General features: G+C 50.4%; 1 protein-coding gene across 4 annotated transcripts in view; it reads left to right on the top strand.

Moving 5' to 3' along the window:
• NPSR1 (neuropeptide S receptor 1) overlaps positions 1-21,872 on the top strand; it is an 82,456-nt gene that overhangs the window by 58,336 nt on the left and 2,248 nt on the right. For 3 of the 4 annotated variants that reach the window (XM_064169944.1, XM_064169945.1, XM_064169946.1), the window contains 5 exons: positions 943-1,046; positions 1,370-1,463; positions 3,796-3,997; positions 14,629-14,705; positions 19,650-19,739. In XM_064169944.1, coding sequence (XP_064026014.1) covers positions 943-1,046; positions 1,370-1,463; positions 3,796-3,997; positions 14,629-14,705; positions 19,650-19,739 — 567 coding nt within the window. The remainder of the gene's footprint in view (positions 1-942; positions 1,047-1,369; positions 1,464-3,795; positions 3,998-14,628; positions 14,706-19,649; positions 19,740-21,872) is intronic. The other variant, XM_064169947.1, reaches the window with a different exon arrangement.

The raw sequence follows: 21,872 nt of genomic DNA on the forward strand, positions 1-21,872 counted from the left end.
CATAGTCTGGTAGTATCCTAAGGCAAATCCTCCTCCTCCTTGCACTGCATCTGATGTGCTACTGCTGTTTGTTCCAGCTGTGCTGACCTGGTTTATTGGGTGCCATGCTCCCCCACCCTGCAGCACTGCTGGGGCAATCAGGCTCCCTGTACCCTCCACTTTCACCCCCCACAGCAAGACTGGGATGGAATAAAAGGGTAATAAGGCAAAGCCTTAACGCTCTTGTCCCAGGTTGAGCCAGGATGGAACTGTTTCTGTTCAGTGATTGTAGTTTCCAGCTCAGAGTCTTCCAAGTGGTAGCAGTTTCTGAAGTTCAAGACATGTTTTCAGAGTGTCTGCTTCCAGAAGTGAGCACACTCAATAGTTGTAGTCACTACCAAAGATTGTGCTGCAGAAAGGCACAGACCAAGGTCACTTGGGTGGTGTTTTCAGTGGAAAGTAAAAGTGGAGGTTAGGCTATAATGAAAGGAGCTGCAGGGATGTCTGTGGGAGGTAAGGCAGTTTCTCCTGTGCCTGTCCTCAAGCCAACATACCACATAGGGAGCCTTAAGTACAATGAAGTGTAAATTGCTTTCGCCCTCAGGTCTGTAACACAATCAGCTAAAGGTTGGACTAATTTGCAAGGCAAGTTCAGGGCACCGACTCCTGTTAGCTGGCAGCACATCAGGCGTGCTGCAGAGCAGCAGGGACTGCCTCAGCACTCCAGAAATCCAAGGCAGGACCTTGCAGCTGCAGTGGGGCAGTGCTGTCTGTTCTGGTTCGGGAGCCTGTCACTCTGCTGCAGGCAGGTGTTAGCCAAGTGCTGCCTCTGCTGCTTCCAGCGCAAGCCGTGCGGGCAAGGGTAGGTGAGCAGAGTGCAGGCCGTGAAGTCCAACAGGAAAAGGAGCAATTGAAATGCTTGCTTGCTGCTTCGAATGCCTCTTCAGTTGCTTTTCTCTGCAGACTTGCTTACAGGACTCATAAACATCCTGACTGACCTGATCTGGCGCTACACTGGGGATTTCATGGCTCCGGATATCGTTTGCAGAGTGGTTCGCTACTTCCAGGTATAGCACCCTCAGGCTCCTCCGTGCCCAGGCTAGTGTGGCTTTGTGTCTTCCCTCCCCACCCCCAGCAACAAGCCCTGATGCTGTAAAGACAGCAGCAGCAGTGATAAATGCTGCAAGTGTTTGCAGCCCTCTCATTAAAAGTGGGCGACCTTCTGCCAGCAAAGGAAGAAGACCTTGGAGGGGGGGAGGAAAAAAAGCAATGGGTTTGGGGATCATTTTTAAGTGGAAGTTTTAGCATATTCTGAGCTCAGTGCTTTTGCTGACATTATTTTCTACCACAAATGTGCCTCAGCTGTTTCCTTGTGCCCCTTCTTCCACAGGTGGTCCTCCTCTACGCCTCCACTTACGTTCTGGTGTCACTGAGCATAGACCGGTACCACGCCATAGTTTACCCGATGAAGTTCTTGCAAGGAGGTAGGAGAACGTCTGTGCCTCGTTGTTCTTAGGGGTATGACTCATTTCTTTGGGGGTTTCAAGATTCTTCACCTCCCTGCCATGAATTATTCATGCCTGCCGGAGCAACGTTTGGGCTCTGTTGCAGCCTTCCCAATGGCAAAGGATCTGCGGGCAGGAGATTTATTAGAGCCACGCTGTGGCCCTCAGGAGGTTTTGTGAGCATTGTGTTAGCAAAGAATGAAATGACATTTACCCCAACTCCAAAAAGTACCAGAGAGGGTTTTTTCCATTCTCTTCCAGCGTTTTGGGAAGGTTGTTTAAGGGCAAAAGCTATCCCACAAGAGCTGCTGTGCCTTATTTATTCACGCTGGAAAATAATGTGAATAGAGAGTGGATGAGACTTCGTACAACAGGGTGATAAGAGGACTGCCAAAGCTGGAGCCTGCAAGTCTGAGGAGCTGTTGTTTCTTATTATTTCTTCTAGTTGGTATTTTCACAGCACTCAAATGCATCCTGAATGCTTAGCAGCAGCACACACACACACACACACACAAAACAACCCATCACTTCTTCCCTGCAGAGCTTAAAGTGGGATCTGAAGCACCTTGCACTGAGTGAACTCAGGGTTGTGTTCACTGAGTGAATACTCTGCCCTGCTGAGCCCCCACCTGGAGTACTGCAGCCAGCTCTGGAGCCCCTGTTACAAGAGGGAGGTGGAGATGTTGGAGAGTGAAGTTCCAACCCCCCCTGCCTTGGATAGGGACACCTCACACTAGATCAGGCTGCCCACAGCCTCATTCAGCCTGGCCTTAAACACCTCCAGGGATGAGGCTTCCACCACCTCCCTGGGCAACCCCTTCCAGGCTCTCACCACCCTCATGCTGAAGAACTTCTTCCTAACATCCAGTCTGAACTTGCCCATTTCTACCTTTGCTCCATTATCACTACCTGGAGATCTAAAGAGGTAGATTTGCCACTGAAACTTCCTGGAAACATGCAAAAATATTCAACTTTTTGGTTCCAGTTGGTCCTAGCAGAGATGCTGCCTGGGTGGCTTTTGAAGTGCTCTGTGCTGCTGCTCTACAGGTAGTGAACAAAGAGCTTTACAAAACTTTGCCACCAGTGATGACACAGAGAAACCTCAAAAACAGTTCTGAGTCAACCTGTGGCAAATCTCTCTCCCCACTACAAAAAGATAAATAATGAAACAGTTGTCCTCCAAAAGCCTTTGAGCAAGAAATCAGAGCTGCTTCTCTTCACACACTGCAAAAATACTGTTTCCATGTGGCCTTGAAATGTAATTTGGGGAGGGGGGAGAGGGGGAAAGACAAAGCAAAAAGCTACAAGCACAAATAATGTCTTAGACTGGCAAAGCCCTTCAAGCTCCTCGAGTCCAAGCATTAGTTTCACACTGACAAGTCCTTGACCAAACCAAACCCCTCAGCACAGCATCTCATCACTAGGAATTGCTATGGTTGGAAAGGACCACCAGCATCAGCCAGTCCAACCTTCATGCCAGCAGCCTTCAGCACCAGACCATAGCCTCAAGCACCACAGCCACTCTCCTTTTAAACACCTCCAGGGATGGTGACTCCACCACCTCCCTGGGCAGCCTGTTCCAGTGCCTGACCACCTGCTCAGGGAAGAACTTCCTCCCAAAAGCCAACCTCAGCCTCCCCTGATGCAACTTGAGGCCATTTCCTCCTGTCCTACCATTAGTAACTGGGGAGAAGAGACCAGCTGCAGCCTCACTGCAACCTCCTGTTAGGTAGTTGTAGAGGGCAATAAGGTCCCCTCTCAGCCTCCTCTTCTCCAGACTAAGCAGCCCCAGCTCCCCACAGGCCATGTGTGCCAGAGCTCTCCCCAGCCTCGTCGCCCTTCTCTGCACCGCTCCAGCACCTCAGTGTCCTCCTGTGCTGTGCTGGCCAAAACTGGGCACAGCACTCGAGGTGTGGGCTCAGGAGTGCTGAGCACAGGGGCATGAGCACCTCCCTGCTCCTGCTGCTCACACCATTGCTGATCCAGGCCAGGATGCTGGTGGCCTTCTTGGCCACCTGGGCACACTGCTGGCTCATGTTCAGCTGCTGGCCACCAACACCCCCAGGCCCTTTCCACCAGGCAGCTCTCCAGCCACTTCTCCCCCAACCTGTGGTGCTGCTGGGGGTTGTTGTGGCCAAAGTGCATGACCCAGCACTGGTAGCCAAGAAGGCCTGTAGGATCCTGGGGTGTATTAGCAAGAGGGTGTCCAGCAGATCCCTTTCTTCCTTAGCTCCCTCTTTCTCTCTGCCTTTCTCTGAGTGCTGCTGCACAGGGGCCCCACTAACACCATCTGTTTGCCTCTGTTGCACAGAAAGACAGGCAAAAGTTCTCATTGGGGTGGCCTGGAGCCTCTCTTTCCTCTTTTCCATCCCGACCCTGATTATCTTTGGGAAGCGGCAGCTGTCCAACGGGGAAGTGCAGTGCTGGGCTCTCTGGCCCGACGACTCCTACTGGATCCCCTACATGACAGTGGTGGCTTTCCTGGTCTACTTCATTCCTCTGCTCATCATCAGGTAAGCCTGCAGCCCAGGCAGCCAGCGATCATCAGGTAAGCCTGCAGCCCAGGCAGCCAGCGTGCGGGGAGCGCTGTCAAGTGTGCAATCAGCTTAATGCTTTAATTCCTGCCCAGTGCTTTAATTGCTGCTCCTTCCTTGCATCCCCACACCTGCCTCATAGCTGCCTCAGCTCTTGAGCACATAATGCACAGGTTGCTGTACTTGCCCTCTGTGTTCTCCCTGTGGTATGGATAGCCAGAAGCATTGGCTCTGAAAGAAAAGGACTGAATCTCTAAGTGTGTCCACTTATCTCCACGGCTCCAGGCTTGAAGTGTGGCTCTATAAATCCAGTCTGAAGCTGTAGCTATTATGACAAAACACAGTTTTAATAAGAGGACAGGAAAGCACACTTAACACTAATTAAAATAAAATTAACTGAAAGTGCTCTCCAGCTGCACAGTGCTAGAAGAGGGTTCCTCCAGCAGGACCAGAAAGCAAGCTTCCAAGCCTTTTAAAGCTACTAACTGCTCCCAAAAAAGGCAAGCAAACAAAATCCTTCCTCTTTTGCAACAGGAAGCCTAAGCTGCAAGGAGCTGAGACTCATTTCCTCCCCCCCAAATCACAAAGATCATTTGCAGCAGGATCTGTTTCAAACTGAGCTCAGGCAATACCCCCAGAGTGTGCTTGGTGAGCAGGGATTTGCATTGCCACCCTTTGAGGTGTTCTGTTAAACACAAGCTACCCAGCCAGGAGGCTCTGCCAGTGCAAAGGGGCAGTCAGAAGCTGATGTGCAAGGGGGGGTGAAGCTTCTTGAAAAGCTTTTGCTGGCAACATTTTGTCCTCTGAGCCCTTTCCTTCCTTTCCCTTCAGTTCTTTTTCAGTAGCAAGGTTACAGCAGGATCAAAACCATGTTTCATGCATCAGGGGAAGTGTGGCCAGCAGGGTGAGGGAGGTGATTCTCTCCCTCTGCTATGGTGAGACCTCACCTAGAGTACTGCATCCAGTTCTGCACTCCGTATTACAAGAGGGATGTGGACAAAGGGCACTCAGAAGCTGATGTGCAAGGTGGGGTGAAGCTTTCTGAAAGGCTTTTCCTGGCAATAGTTTGTTCTCTAAGCTCTTTTCTTCCTTTCCCTTCAATACCCCTTCAGTAGCAAGGTTACAGCAGGATCAAAACCATGTTTCATGCATCAGGAGAAGTGTGCCCAGCAGGGTGAGGGAGGTGATTCTCTCCCTCTGCTATGGTGAGACCCTACCTGGAGTACTGCATCCAGTTCTGGAGTCCCTCTGATAAGAGGGATGTGGAGATGCTGGACTGTGTCCATAGAAGGGCCATGAGGATGTTCAGAGTGCTGCAGCAGCTCTGCTGTGAGCACAGACAAAGAGTTGGGGCTGTGCAGTCTGGGGAAGAGGAGGCTCCCAGGTGACCTTCTTGTGGCCTGCCAGGATCTGAAGGGGGCCAAGAAAAAAGCTGGGGAGGGACTTTATAGGCTACAAGGGAAAGACAGGACTGGGGGGAATGGAGCAAAGCTGGAGGTGAGGAGGAAGTTGTTGAGCATGAGAGTGGTGAGAGGCTGGAATGGGTTCCCAGGGAGGTGGTTGAGGCCCCATCCCTGGCAGTGTTTAAGGCCAGGCTGGGTGAGGCTATGGGCAGCCTGCTCTAGGGTAGGGTGTCCCTGGGCATGGCAGGGGGGTTGGAACTTGCTGATCTTTGGTGTCCCTTCCAATCATGACTGATTCTATGATTCGTGGTGGCTGTTCAGCTGGCAGCTGAACCTTACATAGCCCCTCCAACCTCTGCTTCTAGGTGGGGTGGGAAGGAGAACTGGGGGAGAAAGGTAAAGCCTCTTGGGTTGAGATAAGGAGAGTTTAATGGAAGAACAGAGAGAGGAGAAACAACAGGAGCAACAATAACACTGATGAAACAGTATAGAGAGAGAGGGATAGAAGATGCTGTACTGACCACAGTGGCCTGACCAAGCTGATCCTTCCCCACCACAACCACCTGCTAAACACAATCCAGCCCAGCTGGCCCTCCCCTTACTCAGCAGGCAGGACTCAGCCTGGCATCAAATACCCCACTGGCTGTTCAGCACCCTCCCTGCTTCTGCTGAAACGATTAACCCCTTTCTAGCCAAACCCAGGACAATGTCCATCTCTTCTTCCTGGAGGCAAAGATGACAACCTGAGGCTCCTATTTTCCCCTTCTAATTTGGTGCAGGCTGTAAGGGAAGAGCCATGTTTGCATGGTCTATCTGTTTATTCAGCAGGGGATGAGCCAGGAGTTTCCATCAGCTTCCTGCTCATCAGCACCCCAGGTGAGAGAAGGGTGGGAGAGATCTTTCCTAGGTGCTGGCAGGACTGGCTGCATAAGCTGAGTAGTAAGCACCATCTTATGGCTTTAGTTCCTTTCCAGCTGAGGGTTTTTTCCCTCAGCCTGAAGGTTTCTTACTGTTCAATCAGAGAGATAAAAGTTCTGCAGCTTCTAATGGAAACAAATTTGTCTCTGACAGAATCAGAACTAAGTGGTGCTTGAACTCACTTAAGCTGAGGTGCACCAGGTGAGGGTCAGGTTGGATGTTAGGATAGCATCAAGTCCAGTTGTTAACCCACCACTAAACCACCTCCTTCAGCACCACATCTGCACCTCTTTGACATGTCCCCAGGTGTGGTGACTCCACCACTGCTCTGAGCAGCCTGGTCCAGGCCTTGACAAGCCTTTCAGTGAAGAAATTGTTCATGCTATCCAGTCTAAACCTCCACAGGTGCCACTTGAGGCTGCTTCCTCTTGTCCTGTCACCTGGGAGAAGAAACTGACCCCCTCATCTCCCTACAGCCTCCTTTTCTCCAAGCTAAAAAGGTCCAGTTCCCTCAGCCAGACCTCATAAAACTTGTTCTCTAGACCCCTCACCACCTTTGTTGTTCCTCTTTGGCCATTTCTTGTCACTCATTCCACAGGAGAGTGAAATGTCTCTTTCACACCCAGCCTTGCAGACTCTCAACACTTTCCAGTCCACCTCAGCCATGTTTACCTCTTTGGCATGAAGGAGGAAGCCATGCAGCAAGAAACCTTTCAGAGCTACTGCCACTGTGCTGCCCTCCTCCCTGCCAAGGGAAGAGACTCAAACCAGATTCTGGTCCACCTCAGCCATGTTTACCTCTTTGGCATGAAGGAGGAAGCCACACAGCAAGAAACCTTTCAGAGCTATTGCCACTGTGCTGCCCTCCTCCCTGCCAAGGGAAGAGACTCAAACCAGATTCTGGTCCACCTCAGCCACATTTACCTCTTTGGCATGAAGGAGGAAGCCACACAGCAAGAAACCTTTCAGAGCTATTGCCACTGTGCTGCCCTCCTCCCTGCCAAGGGAAGAGACTCAAACCAGCTGAGCTCTGTGACTTGCTTTAGAGCAAATCCCCAGAAGCAAGGTGGTGATGAGGACAGGAAGGAAAGGGAAAGGCAGGCAAAGTGGCATTTTGTGTGATTGCCCTGACAGCTGAGGCCTGAATAAAGCAACCTTGAATTTCTGCAGCATTCACCTTAAATGACATTAGAAGTTTATGGCAGGACAGGAAATTCAGATACTGACCTTGGAATGATGCCTGTTGCTTGCCCAGCCTTGCTCCTGCTCTTAGCCAACACTAATACAAATGCTCCCCAAGGTCTTGCAGGCAGAAGTCATCTATTTGATAGGTCCTAAGTGATGCCCAGCGCTGAGAGGAAGGAAGGGAGGTAGTGCAGGGAGAGATTTTTTGGTGCCCATTTGTTTCTAGTTGATCTTACTTCCTTCAAAATAGGGAGAATTGTCTGAAACCACAGGAGAAAAGCATCATTATCATCAGGACAAGGGCAGCAAAGTCATCAGGTGCAAATGCCACACAGTTTAGGAAGAACTGCCTGGGGTTTTGAAACGTTTTCCCCAAGCCTCAAGCATACAACTGAAGGTTGCAACTCTGCAGCTGGCTCATCTGTAGAACATCTGTCAGCAGAGCCTCTCACTGTGACAGCTGTTTCTTCACATTTTTAATTGTTGGTAGCCCAGGAGTTTAGAGCTAATCCACCTGATGGGGCTAAACACTCCCAGCAAGCAGTTTCCTAGGATCATACAATTGTTTGTGGTGGAAAGGACCTTTAAAGGTCATCCAGGCCAACTCCTCTGCAGTGAGCAAGGACATAGAATCAGGCAGGGTTTGAAAAGACCACAAGGATCAGCCAGTTCCAACCCCCCTGCAGCAAGCAGGAACACAGAATGATGGAGTCATAGAATCAGGCAGGGTTGGAAGGGACCACAAGGATCAGCCAGTTCCAACCCTGCTCCCATGGGCAGGGACACCTAACACAGATCAGGCTGCCCACAGCCTCATCCAGCCTGGCCTTAAACATCTCCAGGGATGAGGCTTCCACCACCTCCCTGGGCAATCCCTTCCAGGCTCTCACCAGCCTCATGCTGAAGAACTTCTTCCTAACATCCAGTCTGAATCTACCCATTTCCAGCTTTATTCTATTCCCCCCAGTCCTATCACTACCTGACTGCCTAAAAACTCCCTCCCCAGCTTTCTTGTAGGCTCCCTTCAGATACTGAAAGGACTAAAAACTCCCTCCCCAGGGACATCTGCAACTAGATCAGTTTGCTCAGAGCCCCATCCAACCTGACCTGCAATGTTTCCAGGGATGGGGCAACCTTCACCATCCTCACTGTAACAAATGTCTTCCTTCCAGCTACTCTAAGTCCTCCTCCTTTTAAAACCATCACCCCTCCTCCTGCCACAAAAGGGCCTGCTGCTAAAAACAGACTCTCTTCCCATCTTTCTTAAGGGCCCTCTTTCAGCACTGCAAGGCTGCAGTAAAGCCTCTCTGGAACCTTTTCTCTCTCTGTTGAGGAGTTGACCTCTACACTCTGGATGAAGCTACCCAATCAATTTGTTACCCATCAAACAGTTCACCCCTCACAGAATTGACCAGGTTGGAAGAGATCTCTAGGATCAGCAAGTCCAACCTATCACCTAACCCTTCTAATTAACTAACCCATGGCACTAAGTGTCTCATCCAGCCTCTTTTTAAACACTTCTGAGTATGGTGACTTCACCAACAACCTGGGCAGCCCATTCCAACAGGCAGTCACCCTTGCTGTGATCCATATCTCTCCAGCTTAGAGAGTTTGCAGCTAAGGAGTGGCTGTTAACACCTGCAGGGACCCCCCCCTTCTCTGCAAACATCTGGGTCCACCACATACTTACAGCTGCACATCAGGTTTGATGGTAAACAAGAAGCTGAATCCCAAGGAGGAGAGAGATCAGGTCCATCCTTCTTGTGTGCTGCTCTGCCCAAAGAGCAACCAGCAAAACAAAAGGGGTTATTTAGTAAATAAAGGAAGACATTCAGGTTTGGGGTTTTTTTTGATTGAATGGCCTTTAGCCATGGGGAGAGGATCCATAAACCTGAGATGGAAAACTGGAATCATAGAATCAGCCAGGTTGGAAGAGAGCTCCAAGCTCAGCCAGCCCAGCCTAGCACCCAGCCCTGGCCAACCAACCAGACCATGGCACTAAGTGCCCCAGCCAGGCTTGGCTTCAACATCTCCAGGCACAGCCACTCCACCATCTCCCTGGGCAGCCCATTCCAATACCAATCACTCTCTCTGCCAGGAACTTCCTAACAACATCCAGCCTAGAGCTGCCCTGGCACAACTTGAGACTCTGTCCTCTTGTTCTGTTGCTGGGTGCTTGGGAAAAGAGACTCAACTCCACCTGGCTACAGCCTCCCTTGAGATAGCTGTAGACAGACAGCAATGAGCTCTGCCCTGAGCCTCCTACAGAGTGATATAAAATGCTGTAGTGATCATGTTAGCAGAAGAAGAGAAAGAGAGGAGCAACAACAGGAGTAACAATGACACTGATGAAATAGCATAGAGTGATATAAAATGCTGTAGAGACCATATTAGTAGAAGAGAGGAGCAACCCCACCTGGCTACAGCCTCCCTTGAGATAGATATAGACAGCAGTGAGCTCACCCCTGAGCCTCCTACAGGGTGATATAAAATGCTGTAGTGATCATGTCAGTAGAAGAACAGAAAGAAAGGAGCAACAACAGGAGTAACCCCACCTGGCTACAGCCTCCCTTGAGATAGATAGAGACAGCAGTGAGCTCACCCCTGAGCCTCCTACAGAGTGATATAAAATGCTGTAGTGACCATGTTAGTAGAACAGAAAGAGAGGAGTAACAGCAGCACTGATGAAACAGCATAGAGTGATACAAAATGCTGTAGAGACCATATTAGTAGAAGAGAGGAGCAACAACAGGAGCAACCCCCACCTGGCTACAGCCTCCCTTGCAGTAGTTGTAGACAGCAATGAGCTCACCCCTGCGGTCTGGAAGAAGCTGCAAATATGAATAAGGCAGAAGCCAAAGCATACAGCACAGCTGCTAGAGAAGCAAGGGAAGGTGTGCAGAGGAAGGATGAGACTTCTCCTGCCCCCATCCATGTAGTTTGCACAGCTACTCTGTTTTCTCTGCCCCAACCCTCTGGCTTTGCCACATGGCAGGTGCCTGACGCAGTGTGGGGCACTGGCCTGGCAGAGCTAATTCTCAATTAGTTCTGCCACCTGGATCTGCTGAAAGCCCTAAGCTCTGGAGCAAAGCAGTGCACTGATGCCAGCACTTTTTCTGGCACATTTCACCCAGAGTGCATACAGAGGCTCAAATTGTACTGTGCAGGCACAGGACTTCATTCCACGCTAGATAAATGACGCTGCTTTGGCTGAGCGCTTTTCACTTGCTGCAGCCCAGGCACCATCAGCTTTTAAGCTCCTCTCATCCATCCCTCAGCTCTCAGCAGAGCTGATTTCACATGTTTCTCACAGAGCCTTCAGCTAACTGGCAGGAGCTGTGTGGTTCCTAACTCATGGAATCAATTATTTAGGGGATAACCTTGTGCTCAGCCTGGAAAACCCCTTCCACTCACAAGCTGATCCCCTTGGATGTGGTAGGGGCAAGCACTAAAGATTCCAAGCCAAACCACGAGCTACAGGAGAAAAACACAACCCCCAAACCACCTCTTCTTTAATGTTTATAGGTCAGTTCCCAGCACCTCTCAGCAAAGCCTGGCTGGGGCACTCAGTGCCATGGTCTGGTTGCATGGCCAGGGCTGGGTGCTAGGTTGGGCTGGCTGAGCTTGGAGCTCTCAGCCTGCTTGATTGGAGGATTCTAAACTCAAAGAGTATCTGTGCCAGCCAAATCCCTCTGAGGCATTTATGAGCAGAGGTTCAATGTGGCTCCAATCCAGACAAGAGACTTCAGCAAACATTTGTACCTTCCTCCCTCACACCTGGGTCCTATGACAGGGAGAACAGGAGAGCTGTTGGGTTTCTGGTTCCACAATCCTACCCTGGTAATTCTATAGAGTCATAGAATTGTCAGGGCTGGAAGGGACCTCAGGGGTAATCTAGTTCCAGCCTCTCTGCCATGGGTATCAAAGGAATAATGAAATATGGATCCTGAAAATCCCAAAGGTCACTTTTGGAGCTCTGTCCAACAAGCAGGAGCATTTCTTTTGCCTGCCATTTCCATTTCTAAGTAAAGAAAGAAAGGTGAGGTCTTGCACACATCTTCTAATCCCTGCCCCTGTGTATTCCATCACCCACTCCACATGCACACAGTGGTTTGCTCAGCCAAAATGACATCTGCCTTTTGTCCCTGCATAAAGGCTGCTGTCAGTTAGCTACCATAAAGCATAATGCAGCTGCATCCCCTTTGCACAAGTAAAATGCAAGGAGCAATAAGGCAATGTTGACTGACAAAGAGAAACAATCAGCAGGGAGCATTTGGGTGCTTCTTCCTCCCTCCCACTGCAAGGGCTTATTTTACTAATAAATACTGAAGTACCCAGGAAGCCTCAGGCAAAGGAATCATCTAAAAGTGGAAATGAGAAAGGTACTGATCAATTCTAAATGTGCCACCACCGTTCTTGTGCTGTCATACTCATGATTGGGAAAGTTTCTCTGCTTAGATCCCAGAAACATCCAGCTTGGCAAAGCCCCTCAAGGTCACCAAGTCCAGCCTAGAACCCTACTCTGCAAGAGTCACCTGAAACCATAGCCCCAAGCACCATATCCAAGCGACCTTTAAATGCATTCAGGGTGGGTGACTCCAGCACCTCCCTGGGCAGCTCATTCCAGTCCCTGACCACTCTCTCCATGAAAAACTTTTTCCTAATGTCCAAGCTAACCCTCCCCAGCCTCAGCTTGAGGCCATTCCCCCTTGCTCTGTCTCCACTTACTTGTGAGCAGAGCCCAGCAGCAGCCTCTCCACAATGTCCCTTCAGGCAGTTGCAGCCAGCAATGAGGTCTGCCCTCAGCCTCCTCTTTTCCACACTAAAATGTGGGCAGATCAAGAAACTCTTCTGATTGATAATACCAATACAGGAGGCATTTTGTTTCCCCAAATCACAGTGACTCTGGGAGAAACACGAAGATGGAGTGAGTCTATTCCCAGCAGCATTTGTGTGACTAACCATCAGCTGCTTATTTACACAGGTGCTGCAATTAGCAACAGGGTCAAATTAAGCACCACCAGCAGCTAATAACATGCCACAGTGAGCACAGGTCTTCCTCCTGTAGAATTTGGATTGAAGCTAAATTGCTTTTGGAGGTGCAATGAATTTAATTTGCTGAGTTATATCCACAGTCTGAAGCAGATTCTTCTATTTCCCTGCCACTTCCACACATGTGCATAGCAGGGCCACAAAGGTTACTGCATTGTCAGGTCAGCAGCATGTCCTTTCTGACCTCTGGTCTTCACAGCTCCATCCAGCTTTGACTGCTCCACCAGAGCTCTTTATTCCCTCTCCTTAGTCTCTTACCTGCTAATAATCACAGGGTCCTAGAACAGCTTAGGTTGGAAGAGACCTCAGAGATCATCTACTCCCAATTTTCCTGCTATGGACAAGGGATACCTCTCAACTAGACCCAGCTGCTCAAGCCTTCATCCAGCCTGGCCTTGAACACTCCCAGGGAGGAGGCAGCCACAACCTCCCCTGTTCCAGAGCCTCACCATGCTCTGAAGAACTTCTTTCTAGAGATCCAGTCCAAACCAGCTCTCCCTCACCCTCAAACCATTCCCCCTTGTGCTCTTGCCAGACACCCTTCTGAACAGTGCCTCTCCAGTGCTAGGCTTGCCATGCATGTGGGTGTTTGGTGTGCTCTTACCTCTTGGCAGTGAAGCCTCTTGATGTCAAGAAGGAGGAAACAGATTACAGTGTGCTCAGAATGGTGCAGCCTGTTGCTGAACACCTCCTGTTCATTTGAGTGCCAGCTGTTGCCTGTCCCTCTCTACTCTCTGCTCATCTGCCACTTCATTTTCCATCAAAGCAGGAATTTCTTTCCACCCTTTGACCTGTCAGCTGCTGTCTTCTCCTCCAGCCACCTCTCACAGAGGAGAAGATGCTACAAATGCATCTTGAAATAAACCTGCTTACATCCCCTGCAAGGAAAGGACAACTGTTCCAGAAGTGGTCTCTCTTGTTCTGTTGTTGTGGCTTTCCAGCACACACAGATGCCTTTTATGATCCTGAGTTTTGGCTGACACATTTCTGGCAACTGGTTTGTTAGCTCCATGCCAGCATAGCTGGGGATAAAGAAAGATTAGGCACTAATAAGATCTGGATTCCCAGAGAGATCAAAGCATAAAGGCATAATTGTGGTTGGCAAAATGGTCGTTGGGAAGCTTACCTAGCATGAGAAGTGACTCCTCCTTCCTAAAGCCCTCTCTGAGCAGCTTCATGCCTCCTTTGCTCCCCTACCCATAAGGAAGGCTGCAGTGGATCCAGCTACAGAGGAAAGGAAACTTGAAGTCGAGGGTTGGAAGGCACCACAAGGATCATCCAGTTCCAACCCCCCTGTCATGGGCAGAGACACCTCAGGCTGGCCAGAGCCTCACCCAGCCTGGCCTTAAACACCTCCAGGGATGAGGCTTCCACCACCTCCCTGGGCAACCCCTTCTAGGGTCTCATCACCCTCATGCTGAACAACTTCTTCCTAACATACAGTCTGAATCTACCCATTTCCAGCTTTGTTCCATCCCCCCCCAGTCCTGTCACTCCCTGGGAGCCTAAAAAGTCCCTTCCCAGCTTTCTTGTAGCTCCCTTCAGATACTGGAAGGCCACAAGAAGGTCACCTGGGAGCCTTTACCTGTCCAGACCAAGCAGCCCCAACTGCCTCAGTCTCTCCTCATAGCAGAGCTGCTCCAGCCCTCTAATAATTCTTGTGGCCCTTCTCTGGACACCTTCCAGCACCTCCACATCCCTCTTGTAGTAGAGGCTCCAGAACTGGATGCAGTACTCCAGGTGGGGTCTCAGCAGTGCTGAAAGGCCACAACAAAAGAAGCATTCCTCTGCAGCTCTGCTTTGACAGCTGCAAGTCAGGACAATGACAACAACTTCCATGGTGGAAAACTCTTCAGATCTGTGTCTGAAAAGCACTGTGAGAGAGGGCAACATTTTATTGCCTGCTTGTTGTTGCCATCGTTGTTACTGCTCCTATGAAGTCTCACCTCTTCTATGAGCTGCTTGCACACAGATCAGACCATTCACAGAGCACAAAGCATTTGGGATGTGAGTAAAATTCACTGTGCCTCATGACTCTTTTGCCTCCTGCAGTGTCATATACTCCATTGTGATTAGAACCATTTGGATGAAGAGCAAAGCTCAGGCTGTCATCCTGTCCAGCTGCCCTGGTGAGTCTCAGCACACATCTCCAGCCTCACAATTCAAACCCCACCAGTTCCCCTCCCCTAGATCCTGGGCAATGCCTGGACTTATTCTGGTGCCATATTGGGCCCCTGTGATTGCTCACTCACAACTCTCTCCTACATCCTGCATCTTAGAATCCCCATCCCCTAGAACTTGACCCATTTCCAGAATAGAGGTTTTTAGTTCCAGAAGATGCTTGAATAAGTTTTGGGTTGTGGTTTGGGTTTGGTTATTCTTGCTGTGTTTCCATATGACCTTGCAAGGCTGGATTTTAGGAGCATAGAATGGTTTAGGTTGGAAGGGAACTCAAAGCTCAGCCAGTCCCAACCCACCTGCCATAGGCAGGAACACCTCTCACTAGAACAGGTCGCTCAAGACTTCATCCAACCTGGCCCTGAACACCTCCAGGGAGGTTGTGGAGGACAGAAGTACAGAATGGGATCAAAGATCAAAGATCACATTCTGTGCTTCTGTCCTCCACACCCTCCCTGGGCAACCTGTGCCAGTGTCTCACCACCCTCACTGCAAACAACTTCTTCCTAACATCCAGTTTCAAATCTCCCCCATTCCTCCTTGTCCTGTCATTACAAGACATTGTCAATAGTCCCTCCCCAGCCCTCCTGGAGCCCACTTTACATCCTGAAAGGCCACTCCAAGGTCTCCTGGAAGCCTTCTCTTCTCGAGGCTGCAAAGCCCCAACTCTCTCAGCCTGTCCTCAGAGCAGAGCTGCTGCAGCCCTCTCAGCATCTCAGTGGCCTCCTCTGGACTGGCTCCAACACTTCCATGTCCTTATTGTGGAGTTATTTTTTTTTTGCCCTTGCGTTTTGGCCAAGATCAGAAATTCCTGGCTGTGGAAAGCCATCAAATGAGCTGAGCTTCTCACCTCAAGACCATAAACATTCTGAGATTGCTCTGATGGAGTTTGGCAAAGCATCTGAGCACAAATCATTTCCAAGTCCTCACCTGTCAGCTGCCTTCTCTGTTACTTATGAAGAGAAGTGTGCTCATTTACACCAGTGGGCTCTGCATCAGGACTATAAGAGGACACAACCAGTTAGTGCAGGCAAGTGGGGAGTAGAAACACATCAAGACCCCTCCGCAGCTTTGGCGCCCTCCTGTGGACACCTTCCAGTACCTCAACATCTCTCCTGAATTGAGGAGTCCAGAACTGGGCACAGCACTCAAGATGTGCTGAGCTGGAACCTCCTGTGCTGCAGCTTCCATCCATTGCTCCTTGTCCTGTCCCAGGGAGCAGTGAGCAGAGCCTGTCCCCCAACTCCTGACCATCCTCAGGTGTTTCTAAACATTGATTAAATCCCATCTCAGTCTTCTTTATTCCAGACTAAACAGCCCCAGGTCCCTCAGCCTCTCCTCATAAGGCAGCCTTCCAGTCCCCTCATCATCCTCATAGCCTTTTGCTGGACCCTCTCCAGCAGATCCCTGGTCCCTTTTCAACTGGGGAGCCCCAAACTGCACGCAGCTTGGAAGGGACCTGAAAGCTCATTTAGTTCCAACCCCCTCCTCTTCCATGGCTGATTGCACCAATCAAAATTCCAGCCTTAAAGTTTGGACTAGAAGAATTTAAAGATGCTTTAGTAATGCCAAAAAAAAAAATGACCTTCTTGTGTATTCACTACACTGAACCTAATTATTCTGAGCCAGCAACAGCAAGAGGAAATTGACATTAATAATGAAATCAGGCATATTATTGCAATCATGCTGCTACTGTTATTCAAATAGAGGAGTCTCAAAGCCATTTAGTGTGACTGGAGAGAAAATGAGATCAACCAGCCTTGCTGGCAGACTGAACAGGCTTTGCTTCTCAATGGGAGCCACACTGCAAAGCTGCTCTGCAAAGCTGCTCTGACAGCAGTTCCTATTTCATCACCCAGCCAACAGCCAGAGGAAACTGCGTGACTGATTATCCACAGCATCAAAGAGAGGCAGGGATTAAGAGGAGGGAGTGTGTAAAGAGAAAACCCAAATCCCTGGGATTGAAATGCAGTTAGAAGTGAGCAGGTAGTCTGCTCTGTCAGGTTGCTGCTTCTCTGCTCTTCACTACAGCTGCTGGGTTGGTTTCAGACAGTGCCTCCTCTGGTACCGCTCTGGTTGTGCTGTGGCACACGGAATTTGTGAGACTTACAGCTGGGCACACGAGGAAGGATCTTCCTGCCTTAGTGCTGGGAATATGGGAATGATTTTCCTGCCTTAGTGCTGGGAATATGGGAATAATTTTCCTGCCTTAGTGCTGGGAATATGGGAGTGATTGTCCTGCCTTAGTGCTGGGAATATGGGAGTGATTGTCCTGCCTTAGTGCTAGGAATATGGGAATGATTTTCCTGCCTTAGTGCTGGGAATATGGGAGTGATTTTTCCTCATTTAGTGCTAAGAATATAGGAGTGATCTTCCTGCCTTAGTGCTGGGAATATGGGAGTGATTGTCCTGCCTTAGTGCTGGGAATATGGGAGTGATTTTCCTGCCTTAGTGCTGGGAATATGAGAGTGATCTTCCTGCCTTAGTGCTGGGAATATGGGAGTGATCTTCCTGCCTTAGTGCTGGGAATATGGGAGTGATCTTCCTGCCTTAGTGCTGGGAATATGGGAGTGATTGTCCTGCCTTAGTGCTGGGAATATAGGAATGATTTTCCTGACTTAGTGCTGGGAATATGGGAGTGATTGTCCTGCCTTACTGCTGGGAATATGGGAGTGATTGTCCTGCCTTAGTGCTGGGAATATAGGAATGATTTTCCTGCCTTAGTGCTGGGAATATAGGAATGATTTTCCTGACTTAGTGCTGGGAATATGGGAGTGATTGTCCTGCCTTAGTGCTGGGAATATGGGAGTGATTGACCTGCCTTAGTGCTGGGAATATGGGAATGATTTTCCTGACTTAGTGCTGGAAATATGGGAGTCAGTTTTCCTGATTTAGTGCTAAGAATATAGGAGTGATTTTTCCTGACTTAATGCTGGGAATATGAGAGTGACTTTCCTGATTTAGTGCTAGGAATATGGGAGTGATTGTCCTGATTTAGTGTTGAGTGTTGGGAATATAGGATCATAGAATCAGGAAGGAACCACAAGGATCAGCCAGTTCCAACCCCACTGCCGTGGGCAGGGACACCTCACACTAGAGCAGGCTGCCCACAGCCTCATCCAGTCTGGCCTTAAACACCTCCAGGGCTGGGGCCTCAACCACCTTCCTGGGCAACCCAGTCCAGGCTCTCACCACTCTCATGCTCAACAACTTCCTCTTCTCCTCCAGCTCCCTCAGCCTCTCCTCACAGGGCTGTGCTCCAGGCCCCTCCCCAGCTTTGTCACCCTTCTGTGGACACCTTCCAGCACCTCAACATCTCTCCTGAGCGGAGGAGCCCAGAACTGGACACAGTAATATCATAGCATCAGCCAGGGTTGGAAGGGACCACAAGGATCATCTAGTTCCAACCCCCAGTCAGTATGGAGGGATATGGGCATGCTGGAGGGAAGGGATGCCATCCAGAGGGACCTGGATGGCCTTGAGAGTTGTGCCAGCCTGATGAATTTTGATCAAGTGCAAGGTCCTGCCTCTGGGGACAATTCCAAGCACAAATACAGGCTGGCTGGACAATGGACAGAGAGCATTCCTGGGAAGGACTTGGGAGTGCTGCTAGGTGAGAAGCTCATCTTGAACTGTGTCTGCAGCCCAGAGAGCCAAGTTTGTATGCTGGGCTGCAGCAGCAGGAGCACAGCCAGCAGGTTGAGGGAGGTGCTTCTGCCCCTCTGCTCTGCTCTCACAAGATCCCAGCTGGAGTATTCTGGCCAGCTCTGAAGCCTCCAACACAAGGAGGATGTGAAACCTTTGGACTGGGTCCAGAAGAGGCCCACAAAAACGATCAGAGTGGTTGAACACCTCTGCTGTGAAGACAGGCTGAGAGAGGGTGGTTGAACACCTCTGCTATGAGGACAGGCTGAGAGAGGGTGGTTGAACACCTCTGCTACGAGGACAGGCTGAGAGAGGGTGGTTGAACACCTCTGCTACGAGGACAGGCTGAGAGAGGGTGGTTGAACACCTCTGCTACGAGGACAGGCTGAGAGAGGGTGGTTGAACACCTCTGCTATGAGGACAGGCTGAGAGGGTGGTTGAACACCTCTGCTGTGAGGACAGGCTGAGAGAGGGTGGTTGAACACCTCTGCTGTGAGGACAGGCTGAGAGAGGGTGGTTGAACACCTCTGCTATGAGGACAGGCTGAGAGAGGGTGGTTGAACACCTCTGCTGTGAGGACAGGCTGAGAGAGGGTGGTTGAACACCTCTGCTGTGAAGACAGGCTGAGGGAGTTGGGGATTGTTAAACCTGGAGAAGAGAAGGTTGCAGGGAAATGTTAGAGCAGCCTTCTAGTTTTGGAAGGGAGCTTCCAGGATAGCTGTGGAGGGATATTTTTACAAAGGCATTTAGTAACAGGTCAAGAATGAATGGATTCAAACTGGGAGAAGCTATTATAGATTAGATATCAGGAGAAAGTTTTTCTCCAGGAGGGTGGTGAGACACTGGAATAGGTTGCACAGAGAATTTATGGAGTCTCCAACCCTGGAAGTGTTCACAATTTGGACAGGGCCTCTAGTAGGAGGTGTCCCTGTCCATGGCAGAGGGGTTGGAAGTAGATGACCTTTAAGGTCCCTTCCAAGCCATTCTAAGATTCTATGACTACCCAACTACCACAATGCTTCAAGAAGAACTCTTCTGCTTGTATTTCCCCTTCTGGTTTAGGGTGGCTCAGATTCTGAGTGCCTGACCTGAGTAGGTTTGCAAGTGTCCACATCTCAGGAACTATTGAGTCCCTGGCTGACCCCAGGGAAGGGTGGGCACTGGATCCCTGTTTGCTCCGTGGTAGGCATGCACTGGCACACACATGCACCACCACTGTTCCTTTACTACCTGAAGTCTTCTTTCTCCAGGTGGCAAAACCTCTGCTGGCTACACCAGTCGTGGGTTCATATCCAGGGCAAAAGTGAAAGCCATCAAGTACAGCATTGTAATCATCCTTGGTAAGTGAAAAGCCCCAGGGCTGGCAGCTAGGGAGGATGATGCTGATGTTAGGTTGCTGATCTTCCACAGCAACCTCTGGCATCAGGAGATAAAGTGCAGTCATGGCCCAGAGAGTGAACTTTACTTGGAGCCCCCTGACTTGCCTTCTGACCTTGTCCTTCCCCTCTCCTCTGGCTCAGGAGTTCCTATTTTAGGCATCTGACATCAGGCTCAAATGAAATTGTGAGCAGCTTCCCCTGGGCATAAAGGCAGGAGAGATATTGCCTAAAAGGACCAAGGGAAGGGGGTGATGCTTTTAGACTAAAAGAGGGGAGATTGAGCCCCCAAGACAAGCAGGACATGGAACTGCTGGAGCCAGTCCAGAGGAGGCCACCAAGATGCTCAGAGGGCTGCAGCAGCTCTGCTGTGAGGGCAGGCTGAGAGAGTTGGGGCTCTGCAGCCTGGAGAAGGCTTCCAGGAGACCTTGGAGTAGCCTTGCAGTATCTGAAGGGTGCTCCAGGAGGGCTGGGGAGGGACTATTGACAAGGTCTGGTAATGACAGGAGGAGGAGGAATGGGTTTGAACTGGCAGAGGGGAGATTGGAACTGGATGTTAGGAAGAAGTTGTTTGCAGTGAGGTTGGTGAGACACTGGCACAGGTTGCCCAGGGAGGTGGCAGATGCCCCATCTCTGGAAACATTCCATGTCAGGTTGGATGAGGCTCTGAGCACAACCTCATCTAGTTGAAGATGTCCCTGCTAACTGCAGGGGGTTTGGACTAGATGACCTCTACAGGTCCCTTCCAACCCAAACCATTCTATGACCTCCTTCCCATCCAGCCTGGACAAGTGAGCTGCCTTTTGGGCTCAGACTGTGCATGGCATGTTAGGTGCTGGGGAAGGGCAAGGGAGAGGAAGGAGAGGCAGTGGATGCAGAGCAAGGGAATTGATGCCAGAAGCCTGTTGACTGCCGAGCTGGGAAGCAGCAGCTCCCCTTTCCCAGCTGGGCAGCAGATGACTCAGTGCAGGTGTCCTCTGTCTCCCAGGGAGATGACAGTACCCTGACAGAATTAGGAGGCTGACATTCTAGCTCAGTGAATAAAGGCAGCGTCACAGAGGGCTTGTGATGAGCTGCCAGAGGCAGGCAGGAAGGAGACCAAAGCTATTTACTCCCAAGGGCTGGCAGTCATCCTCTGCCACTGAAAAAGAGACCACTCCTCTCCCTGGGGGTGCTCAAGATTCAGCTGGGATGCTGTGCTGATGATAATAGCTGCTCCAGAGGTGCTTAGCTCCCACTTCAGGGGTACCATCTGCAGGCAGGAGAGGGGCTGGCATGATGCATGCTTTTTAGAAGCCCAAGAACAGCTTCTCTGAGCCTCTATTTCTTCTGCATGGCAATCAGAGGAAGCTTTTGCCCAAAACAACTGCAGCTGCTACACCATTAGATTTGAGGAGCTCACCTGGACAGTGGCAATCTTGAGGCACCCAACAAACATCTCTTGCTGTTCAAGCAGATGACAGTACCTAACAGTCATGGATCTGTTTAAAGCCCTCTGAAGTCCTGCAGAGTCCATGCTACACCTACAGGCTGCCACTGTGGGGCTGCTGTGGTGGCACCTGCCACAGGCACTGTGGCTTTGGCCACTCTGCAAAACCAGCAGGGAGTTTACTTCTCTGTAGGTTCAGTGAGCCCTCAGCTGCCTACTGAGGAAGCACTGCTGATTGAAGTCACAAGAAACAAGCGTGAGGCCACTCTGGTGTCTCCTTTGGGTCAGACAGAGATCATATATCTGATTTCACAGATGCCTGCACCCTTGCAAGCCTGGCACCTAAAGCTTACAACTTAGCCTACAACTACCTGCAGGGAGGCTGTAGCCAGGTGGGGTTGGGCTCTGCTGCCAGGCAAGCAGCAACAGAACAAGGGGATACAGCCTCAAGCTGTGCCAGGGCAGGTCTAGGCTGGTTGTTGTTAGGAAGTTGTTGTCAGAGAGAGTGATTGGCATTGGAATGGGCTGCCCAGGGAGGTGATGGAGTGGCTGTGCCTGGAGGTGTTGAAGCCAAGCCTGGCTGGGGCACTTAGTGCCATGGTCTGGTTGCTTGGCCAGGGCTGGGTGCTAGGTTGGGCTGGATGACCTTGGAGGCCTCTTCCAACCTG

The sequence above is a fragment of the Pogoniulus pusillus genome, chromosome 32 (assembly GCF_015220805.1).
Source record: "Pogoniulus pusillus isolate bPogPus1 chromosome 32, bPogPus1.pri, whole genome shotgun sequence".
NCBI classification, from domain to species: Eukaryota; Metazoa; Chordata; class Aves; order Piciformes; family Lybiidae; genus Pogoniulus; species Pogoniulus pusillus.